The sequence below is a fragment of the Pteropus vampyrus genome, unplaced genomic scaffold (assembly GCF_000151845.1).
Source record: "Pteropus vampyrus isolate Shadow unplaced genomic scaffold, Pvam_2.0 Scaffold6, whole genome shotgun sequence".
NCBI lineage: Eukaryota > Metazoa > Chordata > Mammalia > Chiroptera > Pteropodidae > Pteropus > Pteropus vampyrus.
In genome coordinates this window covers 4,380,913-4,398,962 of record NW_011888787.1, presented here as the reverse complement: position 1 = coordinate 4,398,962, position 18,050 = coordinate 4,380,913, and the positions used below count along the sequence as shown (strand labels likewise).

The window sequence follows — 18,050 nt, the reverse complement described above, 5'->3', positions numbered from 1 at the left end:
CTGTCATTGAGGAAGGCGGCGGTGTTGGTAGCGGGCTGCCTTCCCTCCAGGCGGGCAGGCGAGTCTGAGACTCGCTTTGCAGGTCCCGGCGTCTTGCAGTATGGAGGAGCTTCCCAGACTCTCCACGCTGGTGCAGACCAAACCTTCCAGCCTGGGAGCCTCCCTCGCCAGCCCTCACTCACCGCATCCGGGGCCCAGAAGGCCTGTCCAGCTCTAGGAGGAAAGGGCTTGTAAGAGATGCCAGGAAGGTCGAGGCCACTGGCACTGGTGCCCAGTAAAGAGCCACAGGCACAGGTCAGTGGGAGGGCTCCCTGCCGCAGCCTTTATTTGACCAAGTATCTCGGCACAGAATGTTCTGGTTGGTGTTTCTTTAACATAAATCTTTACTCCAACTGCAGTAGCTTTGATAGGAAAAACAGGCCACATTTCATCATGCTTTTACCCTAATCAAATGTCTCTTGTGCCAAAGCCCTCTATGTTTCTAATTTGCCCTATTTGGATTGGATTGGGGGTGGGGTGGGCCCGAGTTAGAGAAATAAGTATGACCATTTGCTTTTTTTATCAGAGGGACAATTTGGGCCTGCTCTCATAAAAACTAGGGTAGACATTTCACCCTGGGGGGAATGGAATGGGTGGGAAAGCAAAGTTCCATTTCAGTGTAAGTGATCTGTCTGGGGAGGAGTTGGAAATTGTGCCTTCGTGGAAAATATAAAACCAACAAAAAAAGTTGCAGGGGAAGGTGGCAGCATGCAGCTGAGTGGAGCCCCGCTCCAGGCTGTACCCTGCAGTCCTTCTGTCACCTCCGCCTCTCTCTGAGATGAGATGCTCTTGGCGTAGTAAGTGTTCTTGAGCATATCCCCCCATCTTCCCACCCCCCCCCAAAAAAAGAAGACAGCCAGGGTGCTAGAGGCAGGGGAGGCTGGCACACCTTCCTCTTTCTCTTCCATGCTCCCTTCCCGCACCCCCTCTGCTCCCCCCTCTCTCTCCTGTTTGTGTCCCCTGTCAGGGAGGAGCAGAAAGCCATTGTTCCCTGCTGGCCTGGCCCACCTTGCCTGGTTTATCTGTGTTGGTTTTACTCCATTGATCTTTGTCTTTTCTTCCCCGACCATCTTCTCCGAGGGTCCCATGACATGACCCTGTCTATCTTTGGTCACTTGTGGAATAAACTGTGTTTCAAAGTTCTTTCCAGACCGGTCTCTGGCTCTCCTGAGCACAAGCTGACGTTGGGGCGGTTGGAAGTTGCCGTAGGGCTGTTAGTGGGTGGCAAGCGTGTTGGAGGCCCTAACGGTTCCTCTGGTAGTGACGCCTTCCTGCAGGAGGCCACTGGAGGGAAAGCTAGAAGACCAGCCATTAGTACCAAGGCAATCGTAACATGAAATCAAGTAGACGGGGACAGGCCTCAGGAGCTTATTTTGTTACGACTCTGTCAGACAGCTTTTCAGCAAAAAGCAGATCTCCCCCTAGAAGCGAGCCAGCCTCACAGGTCCTTGGTGCAAGCTCCCTCCCATCTACAGAGTACATGGGTCCCTCCAGGACGGAGCCTTCTGATGAGGCCCCACAAACGTCCCCAGTGGAGCAATCAAGGCTTGTGGATCCAGGCTGGGGGTAGGTAATCCAAGGATTAGGTGGTTTTGGCTGTGGAATGCAGAATGAAGTTGCAAGCCAGCCGACTTCCCTTCCTAATCACAGCGGCTTAGGCTAATATCTGAGACCAGGGAGCCTTCCCTGAAGTCGCAGGCCCGGCTGGGGTGCACTGGGGTGGGCTGGGGGTTGCAGGCGCGCCTGAGAGGGAGCCAGGCGGTGCTGTGGACAACCTACCCTGCGTGTCCCCACACTGGCAGATGGTCCCCCAGGGGAAAATGACTGAAGTGCCGGCACACAGGATGCTTCCAAAAATTTAATAAATAATGATTTTTTAAAACTGTATAAACTATAAATTACCATGCAGTCCTTATAATTTAAAATAATTTACAGGCTGAGGTAGGGAGGGGCCCAGGAGAGTGTGGAGGGGAGCTGGGGGGTGGCGGCCGTGCGGTCACGCTCTTCTCCCGGTCTTCCTGCTGAGCACACACACGCAGGCCGTGTCGATCCGGATGAACCGCCAGGCAGCCTTCTTGTCGTCCATGGTCAGCGCCTTGACGAAGGTGTGAGTGGTGGTGCAGTAGGAGTTCCAGTGCTTGGCGTCTATGCCCCGGCACCCGCTGTCCACGGGATTGGGGTCCCGGCACTTGGTCTCAAAAAAGTACTGTTTGAACACACTGTTGTTGATGTTCACCTCTCCCAACACCATCACCTCCTTGCCCTTGATGTCCGTGGCTGTGGTCTTGTCCCCCACCCACACGCTGATGCTGTCGCACACCGAGAACTCCCCCCTGTGGAAGACGGGGTGCGTCGCGGACCGCTTGCTCCTGTGAGTCCTGTTGAAGGGGGCGGAGCCACCGGCCTCCACGTCCAGATGCTGCGCGGCATCCGCATCCGCGGTGACGGGAGGGGGCTGAGTGCTGAATAGCACGCGGGGCGAGCGCAGTCGCCGCTTTTTAAAAAGTTTGGGGTCCACAGTGATGTTGTGGGTCTGCCCGGCCACCCGGGCGGCTATCGGCCCGGCTGGGGCTCTGTGGGCTCTGCGGAGGGCTGTGTCCAGGGAATGCTGGAGGGTGGTCCAGTGGGCTTGGGGGCCGGCGTGTCCTGCTGGGACATTGCTCTCTGCCTGGGGTTCTGCCTGGATGCCGATCAGAAGAGCTGTAATCAGAGTGTAGAACAACATGGACATTACGCTATGCACCTGAAACGAAACAGAAACGGGGGTTACTCACGGGGCGCTCTGCTGTCCAAAGGCAGCTCCTGGGTCACTCAGAACTGGCCCCCTAAGAGCTTCGTAAGGAGGTTTCGCCCCACAGTCTATGGGCAGGCGACCCTGGAAGTTACCATTCCAACCGAGACACTTTTGAGAGTGGAAGGGGGTGCCAGCAGGAGTGACACGGGGACGACAGGCATCAACGGGGCTGGTCAGACAACCTGGATGTTTGGTCACCCCATCCGAGGGGTGGACTTTTCTGTGAGGGTGCAGAGCCCCTGAAACTCTGCCCTGTGGCCTAGTGTGAACTTGGGAGCATCATTTACAGGATCTTCCCAGTCCTCTGCCTGCCAGCTTGAGGCCGCTGCGTTAAGGCCGCACATATGCTCGTGTGAGCACCAGCGAGGCAGGCGGGGTGTGATGGACAGCTCTCCCGGCACTGAGTCACGCGCAGTGGCCTGCCATCCCCGGAAGGCAGTGGGAAGGGCTGCCTGGGACTTGTTGCAAAGCCTTAGCATGAACACACCCGCTTCGGACAGCAGCCCTGCCTCAGCTCTGAAATCCAGTAACTCTTAACTCTTATCAGGAATCCACGGAGTGGCATCTTTGGCCAAAAAATGGATAGCTCCGGGACCATCTTAATCCATCTATCCAGCCAGTAGCCCTCACATATAAGCATGGCACTGATAATGTTTCCTCTCTGTGTGATGTTTTAAAACTTTTCAAATGCGTTCACTTCTAATTTCTCCTTAGTGTGTGAGTTAGGTTAGAATTTATCATCTCTCATACACAGGAAAGTGATTCACAGAAAATTAACCAGTAGGCTTAAAGTCACTAATGGACACTGGAAGAGAAATAGAACCCGAACCTGACCCTCTGCTGAGCCCCCACCCTGTCATCCTGCTTTCCTTCCTCACTTCATCTTTCATTCTCAAACACGTCTTTTCTTTTTATTATTTGTTCTCATGTGAGTATAGACTAAATGGCATAAATCTTTCTGTCCCCAAGAGGCAGTACGAGTCCCTCTTGAACATGTGACGGACAGGGCTCTATATTGCATGTAGTTGCCCACCCGTGACCACCCCCTGGGTCAAGTGACTGTAGAACTTGCTCTGTCCTTGAGCTCACGTCGGGTGAGCTCCTAGTCACACTCTGGATATATATCGAGTGTCACCTCCTCCATGAAGCTTCCCCAGATCTTCTTGGTAGGTTTAGGGGCATCTCCTACAGAGAGTGTGCAGACTTGAATTCTCTCCCTTCCCACATTTCTCCTCCCCATGCCCACAGGTCATTCTGCTCCTTGCCCACTTGTCTAGCTTGGCACAGATACCACCTTCTTTTTGAGACCTTCTCAGCTCACCCCGATCAAGAGTGATCTCTTTCCATTCTCAGCTTCAAAAGTGTGCGTGTGTGTGTGTGTGTGTGTGTGTGTGTGTGTTCTCTCCTACTAAATCAGTGTAACGAAAAGAACTCTTTGTCAGGTGTGGGGTTAGAAACCTTGTTCGAATTTCTAGATCAGCTACTTGTTAGCAAAGGGAAGTCACTTAGTTTTTCTGAGCCTCGGTTTCCTCCTTGATAAAAAGGGGGGCAATAAACACCATATCACAGGGTTGTTGATAGGATTAAACAAATGCTGACAAAACCTGAGTTAATTCTTAGTCACTCCTGTCCTCAAAGACTTTGTCTTCTTCAGTTATATTGCTGCTTATTCATTCCCTGGTCATCCTCCACCCACACCTTTTCAAAGCACCTTGTCTTACCTCTAGCTTCTTCCGAAGCATGACGATTTGAGCCTGCCTCCCTACTGGCTGTGAGGTCCTGGAGGCCAGAGCTCTGTCACAGCAGGTAGTCACTCTAACCCTGGGCGTGCACCTGCCTCCCTGGTCTTGGGTGCATCACCCCATCACCCCTCCTAGTGCTGTGCATAATCGCTTACATATCTGTCTTCCTGAGAGCACCTTGTTAGCTGCACCATTGCATTCAAATATTTCCAAGGCCATGTGCAGTGCCTGGCATATAGTAGTAGACCCTCAACAACTACAAGGAGATGGAAGAAACGGCGAATGGGGATGGCCAGGGACGCTCCCCATCTGCTTTCTCGCCACCATGGTGCATGGCCTCTCTTGGATTTTGTGCATATGGCCGAATGCTGCATTCCTACTGTTTTAAAGCGATGCATTCTTCTCAATACTGTGCTTTTAGACAGCTGGAAAAAGACAGCTCTTTGGTTAGATACTAAGAATAAAACCGCCACATTCTTTTCTCTTTGGTTTCTTTAAAAATGCTTGTGTTTGCTCCAGCTCTCCAGCCCGTCACGCAGAGGACGCGGTGGCAGTCCGGGCTTTGGCTACCACTGGTCCTCTTGGCTAATGGCTGTGCAGATAAACGTCCAGCCAACTGTTGGCAGTGAATTCAAGCCCTTTACTTTTGCTTCTGTTCTTGTTTCTTTTCTTCCTGCTTCTCAGTACACGACGTCCCTTATCGGGTAGATGAAGGGAGAAGAAATGAAACTGATATTCATCTCTTTCTATCCAAATGAGTAACACTTAGAATTCAGAGAGAGAGATTGAAAAAAAAGACTAAAATTTAGGGGTTTGAGGATAATAAAGGACATCCCGCTCCCTGTTTCCCGTTTCCAGAGGTTTCCACCTCATTCCACAGTCTCCCCTTTGGTGCTCGCATCACCTTCCAAGGCGTCTCCTGAAATGTCAGTGCAGTCGAGGCTCGTGCCAGGGTCTCTAGCCCATCTGCTCCTTTGAAAGCCAGTTATGCACCTCCAGCTTCCTGATGGGGAAGCCTCCACAGATGCTGACATTTTACTAGCCAGCCACCTGAAACAAGAGTCTTCTTACCCATGATCTTCATCAGCATCATCACCCTCTCCCTTCTCTTCACCCAGCAGCAGCGGCGCCATTTGGGGCCACTTGCTGGAAGCCCTTCCACGGCTGCCGTCTCCTACGAACATCTCTCCCCATCCTCCTGGACGTACGTGTTCCTCGCACTTTCCCGTCTCTGTCGCGGGGACCAGCAGCCCTTCATTCACCAGCTCCGGTCCTCAGCTCATCCCTGGACTCTGCTCTTTCCTCCGCGCCCTCCCTCCATCCAGCCCTTTTGGTTCTGGTTCGATAGCATCTCTTGAGACTGGAATGTCCATTCTCACCCCTGTGCTGCGAGTTCAGGTCATGGAACCGTCTCTCCCAAGTGATGTCCTGGACCCTCATCTCTCCACTTCCAGCGCCTACTACGCAGGCTGCCCCATTCGACTTCTCGAAGCTCTGATCACACCACCCTGCTCAGAGGTCCTGTGGTGAGAGGCTGTCTTGTGAGCCAGCAGGAGCGCCCTGCCTGCCGGCCAGGCCCTGCCCTCCCACTCCTCTCACATATTTTGCATTCCAGGCAAACAGAACTCCCCACGGGCAGTGCCCGCTCCATGCTTCCCCACCACTGGCCCTGGTTCAGGCTCTTTGGTACCAGGCGACTCCTCCCCGGACCTTCTTGTGTCTTGTCCCCACCTGTGCTGTCCTTTCCGTTGTCTTTTAACACACACATCCTGAATGCCACCTCCTCTGGGGAACTTTTCCTGTTTCCAAAGAGACAAACCCTCTCCCTTCCCCATCGCCGAAAGGATTTCCTTAAAGCTCTCTCATTACAGGTGTGTTTTTCTCGTACCCTCCCTTCTGGAGGGCAAACTCCCTGAAGGCAGAAAAGCATCCTGTTCATCTTTGTCGTGTCCAGGTGACCCAGCACTCGCAGGTAGCTCCTTCCCTCTGAGCTCCTTAATTCCTCCATCTGAGCGGTAATGTTTCAGGGCATCTTCCAACTCTGACCATCTTTGAGTTTCAGAAATTGCAGGCATATCTTGGAGATACTGCTGGTTTGGTCCCACACCACCACAATAAAGCGAAGTATTTCAGTAAAGCAAATCACAAGTTATTTTTGGTTTTCCAGTGCATGTAAGTTGTGTGTACACTATACAGTAGTCTATTAAGTGTGCAATAGCATTATGTCTAAAAAAATGTACATACCTTACTTTAAAAATATCCGATTGCTAAAAAAAGGCTAACCATCATCCGAGCCTTCAGCGAGTCGTAATATTTTGCTGGTGGAGCGTCCTGCCTCATTATGGATGCAAAGTGCAGTCAAGGGAGGTATGCCAGCGTAAAGTTTTCCACTCTGCCTAACACTCCGCTGGTTCTCCTGACCCGCCTTCTCACAGTTCCTCAAGTCTAATGCTACTTCTCAGGTCACTGTCAGGAGATAACGCGTGGAACCTGGCGGCACGCGATCACGCTGGAGATCTGTATGTACTCTGGACAGATCGTTTCATTCAGATTTGAAAATGTCGCAACCACATCTCTTATTTGGGTTTCAGATGAAATGGTGTTTGTTTGGTTTTTAAATTTGACTTATCATGGTGTGTCCCTATTATCTTTTTAAATTAAAAAAGTCTTTTCAGAAATCATCGGTACATAAAAAAAGAAAAAAAGAAAGAAACAAGTGTGCTTTCTATTTTACTGACAACACACAACATGTAGTTTACAAAAGAACATTCTTCCTAGTTGAAGTGAACCCGGGGCGGGGGGGACTCTTGTTGAATTATTTTTAAAAACCAGCTTCGAAGCCTTTCTCCTGAAGAGCTGCCATCCTCGCGATGTGGGGGTGGGGGTGGGGGTGGGGTGCTTCATTACACAAAGCCCTGTGAGCTGAATGATTAGCTGGGGAAGATGCAGCTAGGGCCTCACAGGAAGGAACGTGTCCTGTGTCGCGTGTGAATGTTCTGTGACTGTGCTCCTACCACAGTAGAAGCGAAATGACTAAGTGCTGGGACCCACCAGGTTCCTTTTATCCAGCTATTAACGGGCTGCCCAAGTCTCTTGCCTTCTCCGGGCCAGTGTGAATTTCCATTCATATTTCCAAACACTCCAATAAGAGAAACTTCTTGCACCAGGCGAATCATCTTTCAAAGAGATTGTGGTCTCACCTGAAGAGGCGATGAAGGTGCTGGACAGAGCTAAGCAACGGGCCCAGAGCGTGTCCAGGGGGCCTGTGGCCCTGGGCGGCTTGGCAGCCCGCCTTCGGAGGTGTGTCATGACGGGAGGAAGACCATCCCTGCCTCCGTGGGAGTGGTGCCAAGAGCTCTCAGGGATTCTCAGGCTGGAGATTGGATCAGTGAACCAGGGTCACTAAGTGTTAGCGAGAGAGGAAATTCTTGTGGCTGAGGAAATCCAGCCTCCTCCTGGGCCTGCATCTCTCGCCACATTATGAGAGTGGGCCAAGGGTCATCTCTTGTTTCACCCTTGGTCTCTGCTCTACGTGTAACTGCCTGCTGTCTTCAGCTGTAAAGGCTGACCCTCTCGGCTGTGGGGGCTGCGTGGAGTGTGAGAGGGATTCTGTGGCTCCTCAGCTCCCCAGGGAGGTACAGCCCGGAGGCTGCGACAGGGACAGGCGCTGACAGCGTAGAATCCAGCGCCTCTGCTCCATGTCCTGGGGAGTGGCATGGACTAGAAGGGATGGCAGAGCTTCTCAAGCCCAGAGGTACAGCGCCTCAAGATCACTTGGAGAGCTTCTGAAATCACGGACTGCTGGCCCCACCTCCAGAGTTTCTGACTCAGTAGGTCTGGGGTGGGGCCCGAGGACCTGCATTTCTCACAGGCTCCCAGGAGATACTGATACTGCTGGTCTGGGGACCACATTTCAGGAATCACTAACCTAGTCCAACTCTTGAACTTTACAGAGGAGAGAAATGGGCTTTGGGAGGCAAAGTGACCTAGGGTGATACAGGTCATGGGTGCCACGCTCCACGTGGGGGTGCTTGATGTTGGTCAGCATCTTTGAGGGGACAGAGGCCTGGGCTCCACCCTACCATTGATGGTCCTGAGCTGTGTTTACTCAACCTCCAACATCAAAGTGAAAATTCTATTCAACGGACTATGAGTCTTACCGTCCTTAGGCCATAAATCCAGATACCAGGGAACATTTGGATATTTAGTTATTGTTAAATTAGTTTATCAGGTTTCTGGGCCTCGTGTAGACTTGATCCAAAAGTTCTTAAAATGGCCACGGTGAAAATATGCAGCCAGGAAGCACTAGCAGGTGCCTGCGGACTTGCCGGTCTGCTCCAGAGCAGAATGGGAACAGAATCTACTGGTCCTCATTCTTAGAGACCTATCTTAGAATGAATGAGGTGAGATCCTAATTAACATCTATTGGGCATAACTGTCTCATTAACCATCACAACAGGCCCGGGAGGGAGCTAGGCCTTATTGTCCCCATTTTATAGAGGATGATACAGAGATGCAGTTATTTACAGTAAGAGTAAATAACTCGACCATGGGCACACACCTAGTGGAAGCAGAACTCAGAGCTGGGCCTCTGTCTCCAGATCTGGAGCTCTCCCCACCCTCCGTTCCATGGCCAAGGGCATGGGAGGGATCGAGGACCTTCCATCTCACAAGGCTGCCTGATCGGACAGACTAGGAGCTGGGTGGAGGGTCTGACTGACACTGTCTGTCTGTTTGAGGCCCTGCGCTCTGTCACTTTAGAGGCATGGGCCTCAGGGTCCTAGCATGCTCCTGGAAGCCATGGGCCAGTGTGAGAGCGCCAGGGACTTCCTTTCCCAGACATGCTAGGAGAGTCACCTGTGCTGGATCACTAGGAGCCCGCCCAGGTCCCTGCTGATCAGCAGTTGGGTCTGATGCCCCTTCCTCAGCCTGGGGCCCATTTCCAGCTGTCCTGGCAGCTCCAGAGCCAGGAACCTTGGTGAGGCAGATGCCTCTTGGGTGCTCACCTCGGTGTGGCCAGGACGGAAAGCTGCTTCCTTGGAAAAGCCGTTATTGGGCCCGGACGCTGAGCTGAGCTTGGGTCCAGCATGCCATCCAGCCACCTGGACTGCACGACCACGGGCCAGGACTCTGTGAAAGGAGAGAGCTGGCATTACATGGGCACTTTACCACATTCTCTAATGGGCAGGAGGGGAGGGCTGTGCCAACAGGACAAACCCCATGTTCCTGAGTTCTCGGATTTTACCAGCATCGGGGCCCAGGAAGGAGCGAGGGCCCATCCACCGTGGCTGCCAGGGACCTGACCTTGCCTGGACCTGTGGTGGCATCTGCCTTTCACTCTTGTGCCAGAGCTCTTGGTGTCTGCCTGGCCAGAGTCTGCGGCTGATCTGACGCTCAGTGTAGGCACCTCCAGTCCCACGCCAGAGTCCTGCTCCAGCAGACCCCTAACCCCACATCAAAGTGGAAATCATTTTGTACATTATACACATACAGATGAAGTAGACCCGACTCTGGACCAGCCTAAGTAAGAAAAATTATACAGAAGAAAAAGTCCTAGCAATTGAGAACAAGTTGGTGCTTTAATGAAAATCCAGATGAGTGATGGTGGCAAATAGGACAAGCTGATTACCTGACTGATAACAGAGAGTTTTTACGGAACTAGAACAGGAATCTTGAGAACCACGCCAAAAATCAGATTTCAGGAATCAGAAGCTACGGAGATCATACCAAGAAAATAATTCTACTCAATTTTAGGTCGTAGTTCCTAGAAACAGTGGAAGGTTTCTATTCTCTCGCCTGCATAACACATATATGTAGGTGTTTCATTCATTTATTCAGCAATTTTTCCTGAGCACCTACTATGTGCCAAGCACTGTTTTAGGTGTTGGGGACACCACAGTGAATAGGACAAGGTCTCTGTTCTCACAGAGCTTATAGTCTTGTATAAAAAAAAAAAAATGATATCTTCAGACTCATCACATGCCATGAAGGAAATAAGTGGAGTGTGGCTATAGAGGGTGACTGCAGGGTGTAGCGAGGGACGCTCAGTGAAGAATAATTCTCCGAACATGTGGTCTTCAAGCTGAGATCTGAAGGATGAGAAGCAACGTGGGAGAGATCCTTCAAGGAACAGCAAGTGCAAAGGCCCTGAGGCAGAACGAGAATTGCTGAGCTTGTAGGGAAGAGTCCTGGGAGATGAGCTGGAAGTAGGAGCCAGGTCTGCAGGGACATAGCTGGGACCTATGGTTTTATCCTAAAGGCAATGGGAGGGGAGTAGAGGATTTTAAGCAGGAGAGTGACGTGACAACTTTTATTAATTGAATGAATGAATGAATGAACTCTTATGTCTACTGTAGAACTTGTTATAGGGTGGGGTACTACCACTCCCTCCCCCCAAAAAAGTTCTGGAATGACATCATTATCCTTCCTGTCTATATTCCATTTCCAACTCTCAAAACCTCTTTCCCCATCCAGTCTTTTTCCAGTGTGGACCCCCACCAGCTTTCTTTCTTCGACCCCTTCTCATCTTGTGCCATAGAAACAAATGTCAGTGAAGTTCCCATGGCCCTAAGCCATGGACAGGAAGGAGGAGCCAGAGGACGGGAAGGGAGAAAGGGCCCCGGAGTGGGTCTGCTTCCACAGGTCATGACATGAAGTACTGAGGTGTTTCCATTTCTCTTCCTTATCCACTGGTCAAACATCCTTTTTGCTTCTAAAGTACCAGAAAACCTTCCAATACTCAGTTGGGGTTCAGGCTTAGGGATGAACTCTTAACTCAAACATCCTACAACAAGGTTAGATTCCGTGGCAAAGAACATCTTCACGTTTTCTCAGGGTTGGATTTAGCACAGGAGAGCGAGGATGGCTTGTCCCCTAGGGTAAGAGGTGGGCATCGTGGGATCTGGTTCCATTACTCATGGGGAAGAGGGCCTGATCTAGTCCACAAACTCTTCATCTAGCTGTTGGGGCCAAACCCGACTGATCGTGAGACTGGAACCCACAGCGATGAATTCTGGTCCAGTTTGCTCTCATTCTTGGGTGAGTCACTCAGTATCTTTAAGCATCGCTGAGCCTCCTTCACAGGACAAGGAACTGGAACCAGTGAATAGCTAAGGTCCCCTCTAGCTCTGATTGTCTGTGATTCTATGAGTGTCACTGTTTTCCAGCCCACATCCCTACTGGGTACTTAAGGAATCTTTTCTCCCATCTGAGCACTGGAATTCATTTATTTCAATAATTAAACACTAAACTTGCAGGTGCTGTGCCAGCCACTGTGCTAGGTGCTAGGGACATGAAGAATAAGCCATAGCGCAACTTCCAAGAGCAAATAATGTAGAGGTGAGGAAAGGCAAGCACAGGAACAAGCGCTTAAGGCACAGCGTGATAAGTGTGATGTGTATCAGACATGACATGGAAACTTCGTGGAAGGAGGAATTCGTTTTATCTGGCCAGACTGGCCGGACCCATGTTCATAAGGGATGTAACATCTGAGCAGGGTTCTTAAGGATGAGTAGGAGTTGATCAGGGAAGAAAGGAAGGAAAGGCATCACAGAGCCCTCAAGTTCAAGAACTGGCAAAGGTCCGACATAACTTAGTAGGGAGCTTGGGAGGTGGAGAGAGGAATATGTGATGGGCCTTATCCAGCAGTAGGTGACTATGAGCTTGAGCTAACTGCTGTCGCTTGCCCGCTGACTGTAATGTCCTATGTGACACAAAAAGCCTTCACTTCTAATCTGTGGAACAACCGGGGAAGTAGAAGTGATTCTCTCTGGAAATATTCTAGGTATTCCACTATAGGCCAAGATGGCCTCCAATCTGGGTGATTAGACAGAGAGAGAAGTGGGATCTAAATAAAAAAGCTCCACGACCTGTAGGCCAACCTGCCTTCTTGGGAATCGGCTCTAGACCAGGCACAAAAGATCCTCTGCCCCATGTCTGCAACCTCTGGGCCAGGCCTCCTTGGTGTTTGCCAGGGTTCCCTGCCAGCCACATCTGGGTGCCTGATTGTCACATTTGAGACCCTGCTGAGCATCTCCCATGCCTTTGGCCTTCTCTTGTTCAGCGTAGCTATAGGTAGTTTGCTACTGGAAAAGCAACTCATGGAATACTGAGCACTAAATGATTTTCCTGATATCGCTGTCATTGTTTCTAGTCTCATGCTAGTAAACGTTGGGGCTCTAAAATTAAATCTGATTTAAATATTACCAGTTTCTAATGCAAAAATATTAGGAACAGACAACTGAAATGCATTTTTGCATATCTATTTTTATAACTCTGTATGTTCTCATGGGGTAATCACTTAATCAGACGACTCTCACACTTTTATTAATAAAAATAAATCACAGCACATCTCAGGATCAGATTCTGTTCCTTCTTGGAATACTGTTGAAGTCTGAAGTCTGGTGTGCTTCTTCTAGACCTGGAGAACCCTGTCCTGTCCTGGCTTGCATACTTTAAAGCAGTAATTCTCAAGGCGTGATCCATAGTACAACCAGCAATATCTCGGAACTTCTTAGAAAGGCAAATTCTTAGGCTTCATCATAAACCTGGCAATGCTGCTATGTGTTTCCGTAACCCCTGCAGGTGATGGTGATGCACACCTACACTCAAGAACCACTGCTTTAGAGGGTCTTACTCTGGCCCTCCTCCAACTGCCACCTGCCCGTGGGGTGAGGGATGCAGGACTGAGAGAGAGTGCAGACCCGGAGTCAGTCTCCTGCTGTAGATTGCCTGCCAGACCATAACTTTCCATATTACAGTCAACATTATGTCTGGACCACACTCCCAGAACCCACAATCCCAGAACCCCTGCTTGACCAGCCTTGGCCGGCTAGAGCTAAAGGTTCTTCTGGAGACACCCTGAGGATAGGGCTGTTTGTATGGCCCTCTTAATTGATGCTTGCCTCAGCTTTCCCTTCACTTTCTTAAGGTCTCAATGATATTTTGGCTAATTTCAACAAAGCTTAAATTAATGGCAAATCGTTCAAATTCAAATAACATATAGTTTAAGGAAACCGAGCCTCTGCTGATAGTTTATCACGAGTGAAGGCATCAGCTGTAGCTACTCAGCCTGCTAACTTCAATCAGCATCCTCCAAAGTCCTCCATGCTGGAACTTTGTGGAAGATTCCATCTACCTCCTGGCTCCCACTTTCTGCTGCCCTCCACCCCTACTCCCCCAAATCCTCTACAGCAGTGGCTTTCAACTGTGGACACACACTAGAGTCACTCGGAGGTTTAGAAGCTCCTAACACCTGTCCCACCTCTAGAGATTCTGATTTAACTGGTCCTGAGTGCCGCCTGGGTCTCAGTACCTTGCCAAGCTCCCAAGATGATCCCAAGGAAAAGCCAGGGCTGAGAACCACTGCTGTACAGGATTAAGGCAACAACTTGACATTGGCTTTGATGAGCTAGAAACAGAAAAATTATCAAGAAATGAAGATATCTCAGAAAATGTAAAGTATAGTTGTAGAGTCGCATCATAGACAATAAGAAGGTGTGAGAATACAGCTTGTGGACTCTGGGGAGGGGGATGTTTTCTCTGTCTCCGCTGCCTCTTCACCCCCCCAATTGTCTAGATATAATTGGCATTTGTGAATTAGAAGGTTTTCTTTTTACTCTTTGCATGCCACTTAAAATGTTCTTTGGTGTTGGAGCTACGGTTAGCTTATTGGTAAAGCCCAAGGATTACTGGCTGACATTCTTCGTACCAAATATTTGGGAAGGCTTGACCAAAACGATCTCTTGGACGACTCCTGGCATGTACTGGGAAGCGCTGGCTAGTCCCCAAGAGCAGCTTACGCCACAGCAAAGATGCCAGAGCAGCTGTTGCGAACTCGGCCTCCTTTCTCCTAGCCGCCACCTGCTAGAGTTCTGAGAGTTGAGAAAACTCACTAATGATGTTGAGCATTAAAAACATGTTGCTGAGGGCATAATAGTCATTGCTGGTGCTGTCGCTGTGATTTTCATTGCTGCAACCATTCCCCTTAATTCTCTCTTCTCTCCGTTCGTTCTTACTCTGAGCCTACACACAAAGAGAAAATTTGGAGTCTTTTGCGTTGCAAGTCTGTTTTCTTACTTTTTAGCCTAATCAGAAGTTTTCTATTACGGATTATGACTGTGAGGGTTGCTGACTAGGAGCTCTTTTTTGGGGGAAAAAAATTCAATTTGGGCCATTTCAAGATGATTTGATGTGTTTTAACTATTTAGTGGTTTTGGCACATCCAATAGGAAAATAGTGCGTCTGGCACCAAGGACTCGGGAAGGCATTAAGGTTCGGGAAAACCGCTCTTCTCTTTGACTCAGAGCTGCGATGCTGACAATCCTTACGGGCCTTGCCACATTCCCCTAAAAGAGGAAGGATGCTACGGCTCTTTCGGAGATCCCGGGGGTAAAGTACTAAACCTTTCTTAGCATTTCCCCAGGGAGTCAGGCAGCTTGAGGAAGAAACCGCCTTGGCTGGTTGACCTCGAGCTTCAGGATCAAAGGGCATTTGCTGTGTGAACCTGCATGACCTCGCAGTATGGGTGGTGGGCCACAGTCTGTGTGGTATTTACATGACTGGATTCACGAGTTGTGCAATGCCAACACCACAGAGAGGTTTTTTTCATAGCGTAGGTAATTACGACACACAGCAGCCTTCCATCAGAGAGCCGAGGGTGGTAGATGTTTACAGGAATATACTGTGAAATAACAGTCCTTGTAGTATAGCCCGTCAGCTTAGTAAATGCTAGTGCTCTATCTACAGTCTACACTGAGTGCCAAAAACAATCCAATAGTTTTTCAAACTTTTCTGTGACCCTAAAAAAACGTCTCCTTGGTTTCAACTGGCCGATCCTTAAACCACAAGAAAAAAGATCCATTTCAGCTCTGCTTTGGGCATCTGCCTGCCTGTCGTTCCCATATTTGGGACTAAGAGCAGGCAGAAGTGTTGGGAAAAAAGGGGGCTCTCACGTTGGCTGGAGCCAACGTCTATAGCCAATAACAGCAGCACCTAGTGCGGTCTCCGGCCCGCTGCAGACCCCAAGTGACCACCTGGGATGGGATCTGTATGTGAATGAAAACAAAACGCTGTCAGTGAATGTGAACCCGGATCCAAGCCCTTTATTCTCTTCGTTTTATGGGATTAAATGTCCTCAGCTCTTCTTCAGCTAACCTTTTCCTCTCAGTGTGTGGTATGTTTTCTAAGCAATAGGTCAAACAATGTTACGAGATGTAAGTCTGTAATGCAATGCAGATGTAACTTCATAAATTCAGACAAGCTAAAGATCCACAGCCCTGAGACAGACCAGGAAAATCCCGGCTTAACAGACACACAGTGTCCGGGGGCTTTTCAAATGGCACGCAGTCCATCCTTCAATGAAAGAGGGATAAGGGACAAGCTAGGGGACCCAGAGGTAGGGATCTCGGTAAAATGCCACCCTTACTTGTTAGCGTGTCCATGAGATGAGGCCATTTCTGTTTGAGCAGCTGGACTTCAGTTTCGCTGCAAAAAACTCCTGCACCTCAACCAGGCTGCATCCAAGAAAACGTGGATCACGAGTAGCCAGCGCCAACCCCCCTGGGAGAAAGCGAGTCCCAAGGACACGTCAGATGCCTTCTCACTTCACACTGCTCTGGAGTGATAGCTGCCGCCCTATCTCCAGCTCCCTTGTTCTTCTGTGCTGACATTTCCTGGCTTGTCTACTAACTTCACACCCACAGAATCTGACTTACAGCATGAAAGAGATAACTCAGCCCGGCTTTGCTCGGGCATGCAGCTCAGGCAAATCCCAGGTAACCCGAGGCTAAGATAAGAGGTGGAACTGAAGAATTTACCTCCGCGCGTGTTTGTCAGGGGGCTTTGTGCTGTTGTGGCGACTTCCTGTGTACAGCGTTAACTATCCCAGTCCCAACGAGCCTGGACCACACGGCAACATCCACGCCTGACGGGGAAGGTGGGGATGTCAGCAAGGTGGTTGAATGGAATGAAGGGCTCATCGACGGGAATTTTTCAGCTCATTTCGAGGAGTTTCGTCTAGCTCTTTCGTTATCTCGGGAGGGACTGGCTGTCAGGTGGGATGGAAACCTGCTGTCCCTTCTAAAGTCACTTGAGTCACATACAGTTACATTTCAGAACATTCCCAACCTTCTACCGTTTCTCCTTTTACATTTTACTGGACCATGACATGAACAAAGAAAAACTCTTTATTGGGGGGATTCACCCCAGTGCTAGCAAGAGGCCCACAGAATACACCTGTCCCCAGGCACCCAGAACATTGTGCGTTATTAGACATTCAAAGGTGAGGGCAGACAGTTGTCCCTACTTGATCACCAGCTCTGCACCCCCAGGACCCCCACCACACACACAAAGAGAGGAATCAGCCACTCATCCTGTTGCTTCTAAAGAGGTAAATTTTGATGTTTTAAGATACAGAGAAATAGAAACGAATTCACTTTAGAATCTCATAATTATAGACTTTTGGGCTGTAAAGAAAGGACCACTGATGACTCTGAGTCCAGTCACTTCCCTTGCTAGGTGGGATAACTAAGGCCCTGGTTGCGTCTCAGCCTCACTAGTTATCAGCTGGGTGACTTTTAGCAAGTGACTTAACCTCTCTGCGCCCCAGTGTCTCCACTCGAAAATCAGAATAATCGTATCTTCCACATTGTTGTATTGAGAGGATTAAATACAATAAGCGTTAGCCGAGGGCTTGGCACCTAGTTGGTGCTATGTAAATATTAGCTATGCTAATATCATTAGCATATCATTAATATCTTTATATGTCTTTAATATCATTAAAGACATGCGGCTATTATCGGGCAGCGAGTTACTGGGAGGCTGGGTGCAGACGGAAAGCGATGCCTCGTGGCCATCCCATGTCCCCCATCTGGTTGTCTCTGGCAGGAAGAAATCCCGCTTCGTGTCCCAGTTGTGGTCGGCATGGCTGGCGGTGCACGTGCTCAGTGGCCCCCGCTGAGCGAGTGGAGAACGCTCAGTCTGCAGCTGAGGGGCGATTATCTGCAATCATTTGCCAGCCAAGATGCTGAGTAAGGGACTGGAACATTTGTTTTTGAAACGATCCATTTTCTTCAGCCATGTCGCAGGCAGAGCGAGGAGGCTGCTTCTGCTGAGACTCTGGTTAGGGGAGCCGAGCGCTCTTGGGGCATCACAAAAACTTGCCGGGCCCTGTAGAGTTAATAGCATCTTGGCTTAGGGTAATAGCTGCCTTACAAGGAGAAGATATCCTCATGGTCAAATTTGTGTTCAGTTATCCAGGGATTTGGGACAAATTTAGGCCTCTGCTGGATGGCTAACTTCTTGAGGTTTTAGGTGTTTTTCTATCCATGGGGCTGTTCCAGAGTAGGCACTTAATGAATGTTTACTGAACAAAATTGAAAACTCTTCACACAGCTGCACCAGTTTATTCAGAGTAAACTGGTGATAGTTCACATGATATTGAGAAATAACAAGTGGTCCCAATTTATATTCTTGGA

General features: G+C 49.7%; 1 protein-coding gene across 4 annotated transcripts in view; it reads right to left on the bottom strand.

Annotated features, from left to right (window-relative positions):
- Window positions 1-1,882: 1,882 nt before the first annotated feature.
- The window catches only part of NGF (nerve growth factor), a 50,987-nt gene continuing 34,819 nt past the window's right edge, over window positions 1,883-18,050 (bottom strand). The window contains exons 2-3 of one of the 4 annotated variants that reach the window (XM_011366583.2): window positions 9,582-9,705; window positions 1,883-2,782 (exon numbers count right to left, since the gene is read on the bottom strand). In XM_011366583.2, the coding sequence (XP_011364885.1) occupies window positions 2,036-2,770 (735 nt within the window). In that variant the 5' untranslated portion in view covers window positions 2,771-2,782; window positions 9,582-9,705 and the 3' untranslated portion in view covers window positions 1,883-2,035. Of the gene's footprint in view, window positions 2,783-7,775; window positions 9,544-9,581; window positions 9,706-18,050 lie in introns of those variants that run through there. The other 3 variants (XM_023535472.1, XM_023535485.1, XM_023535480.1) reach the window with 3 other exon arrangements.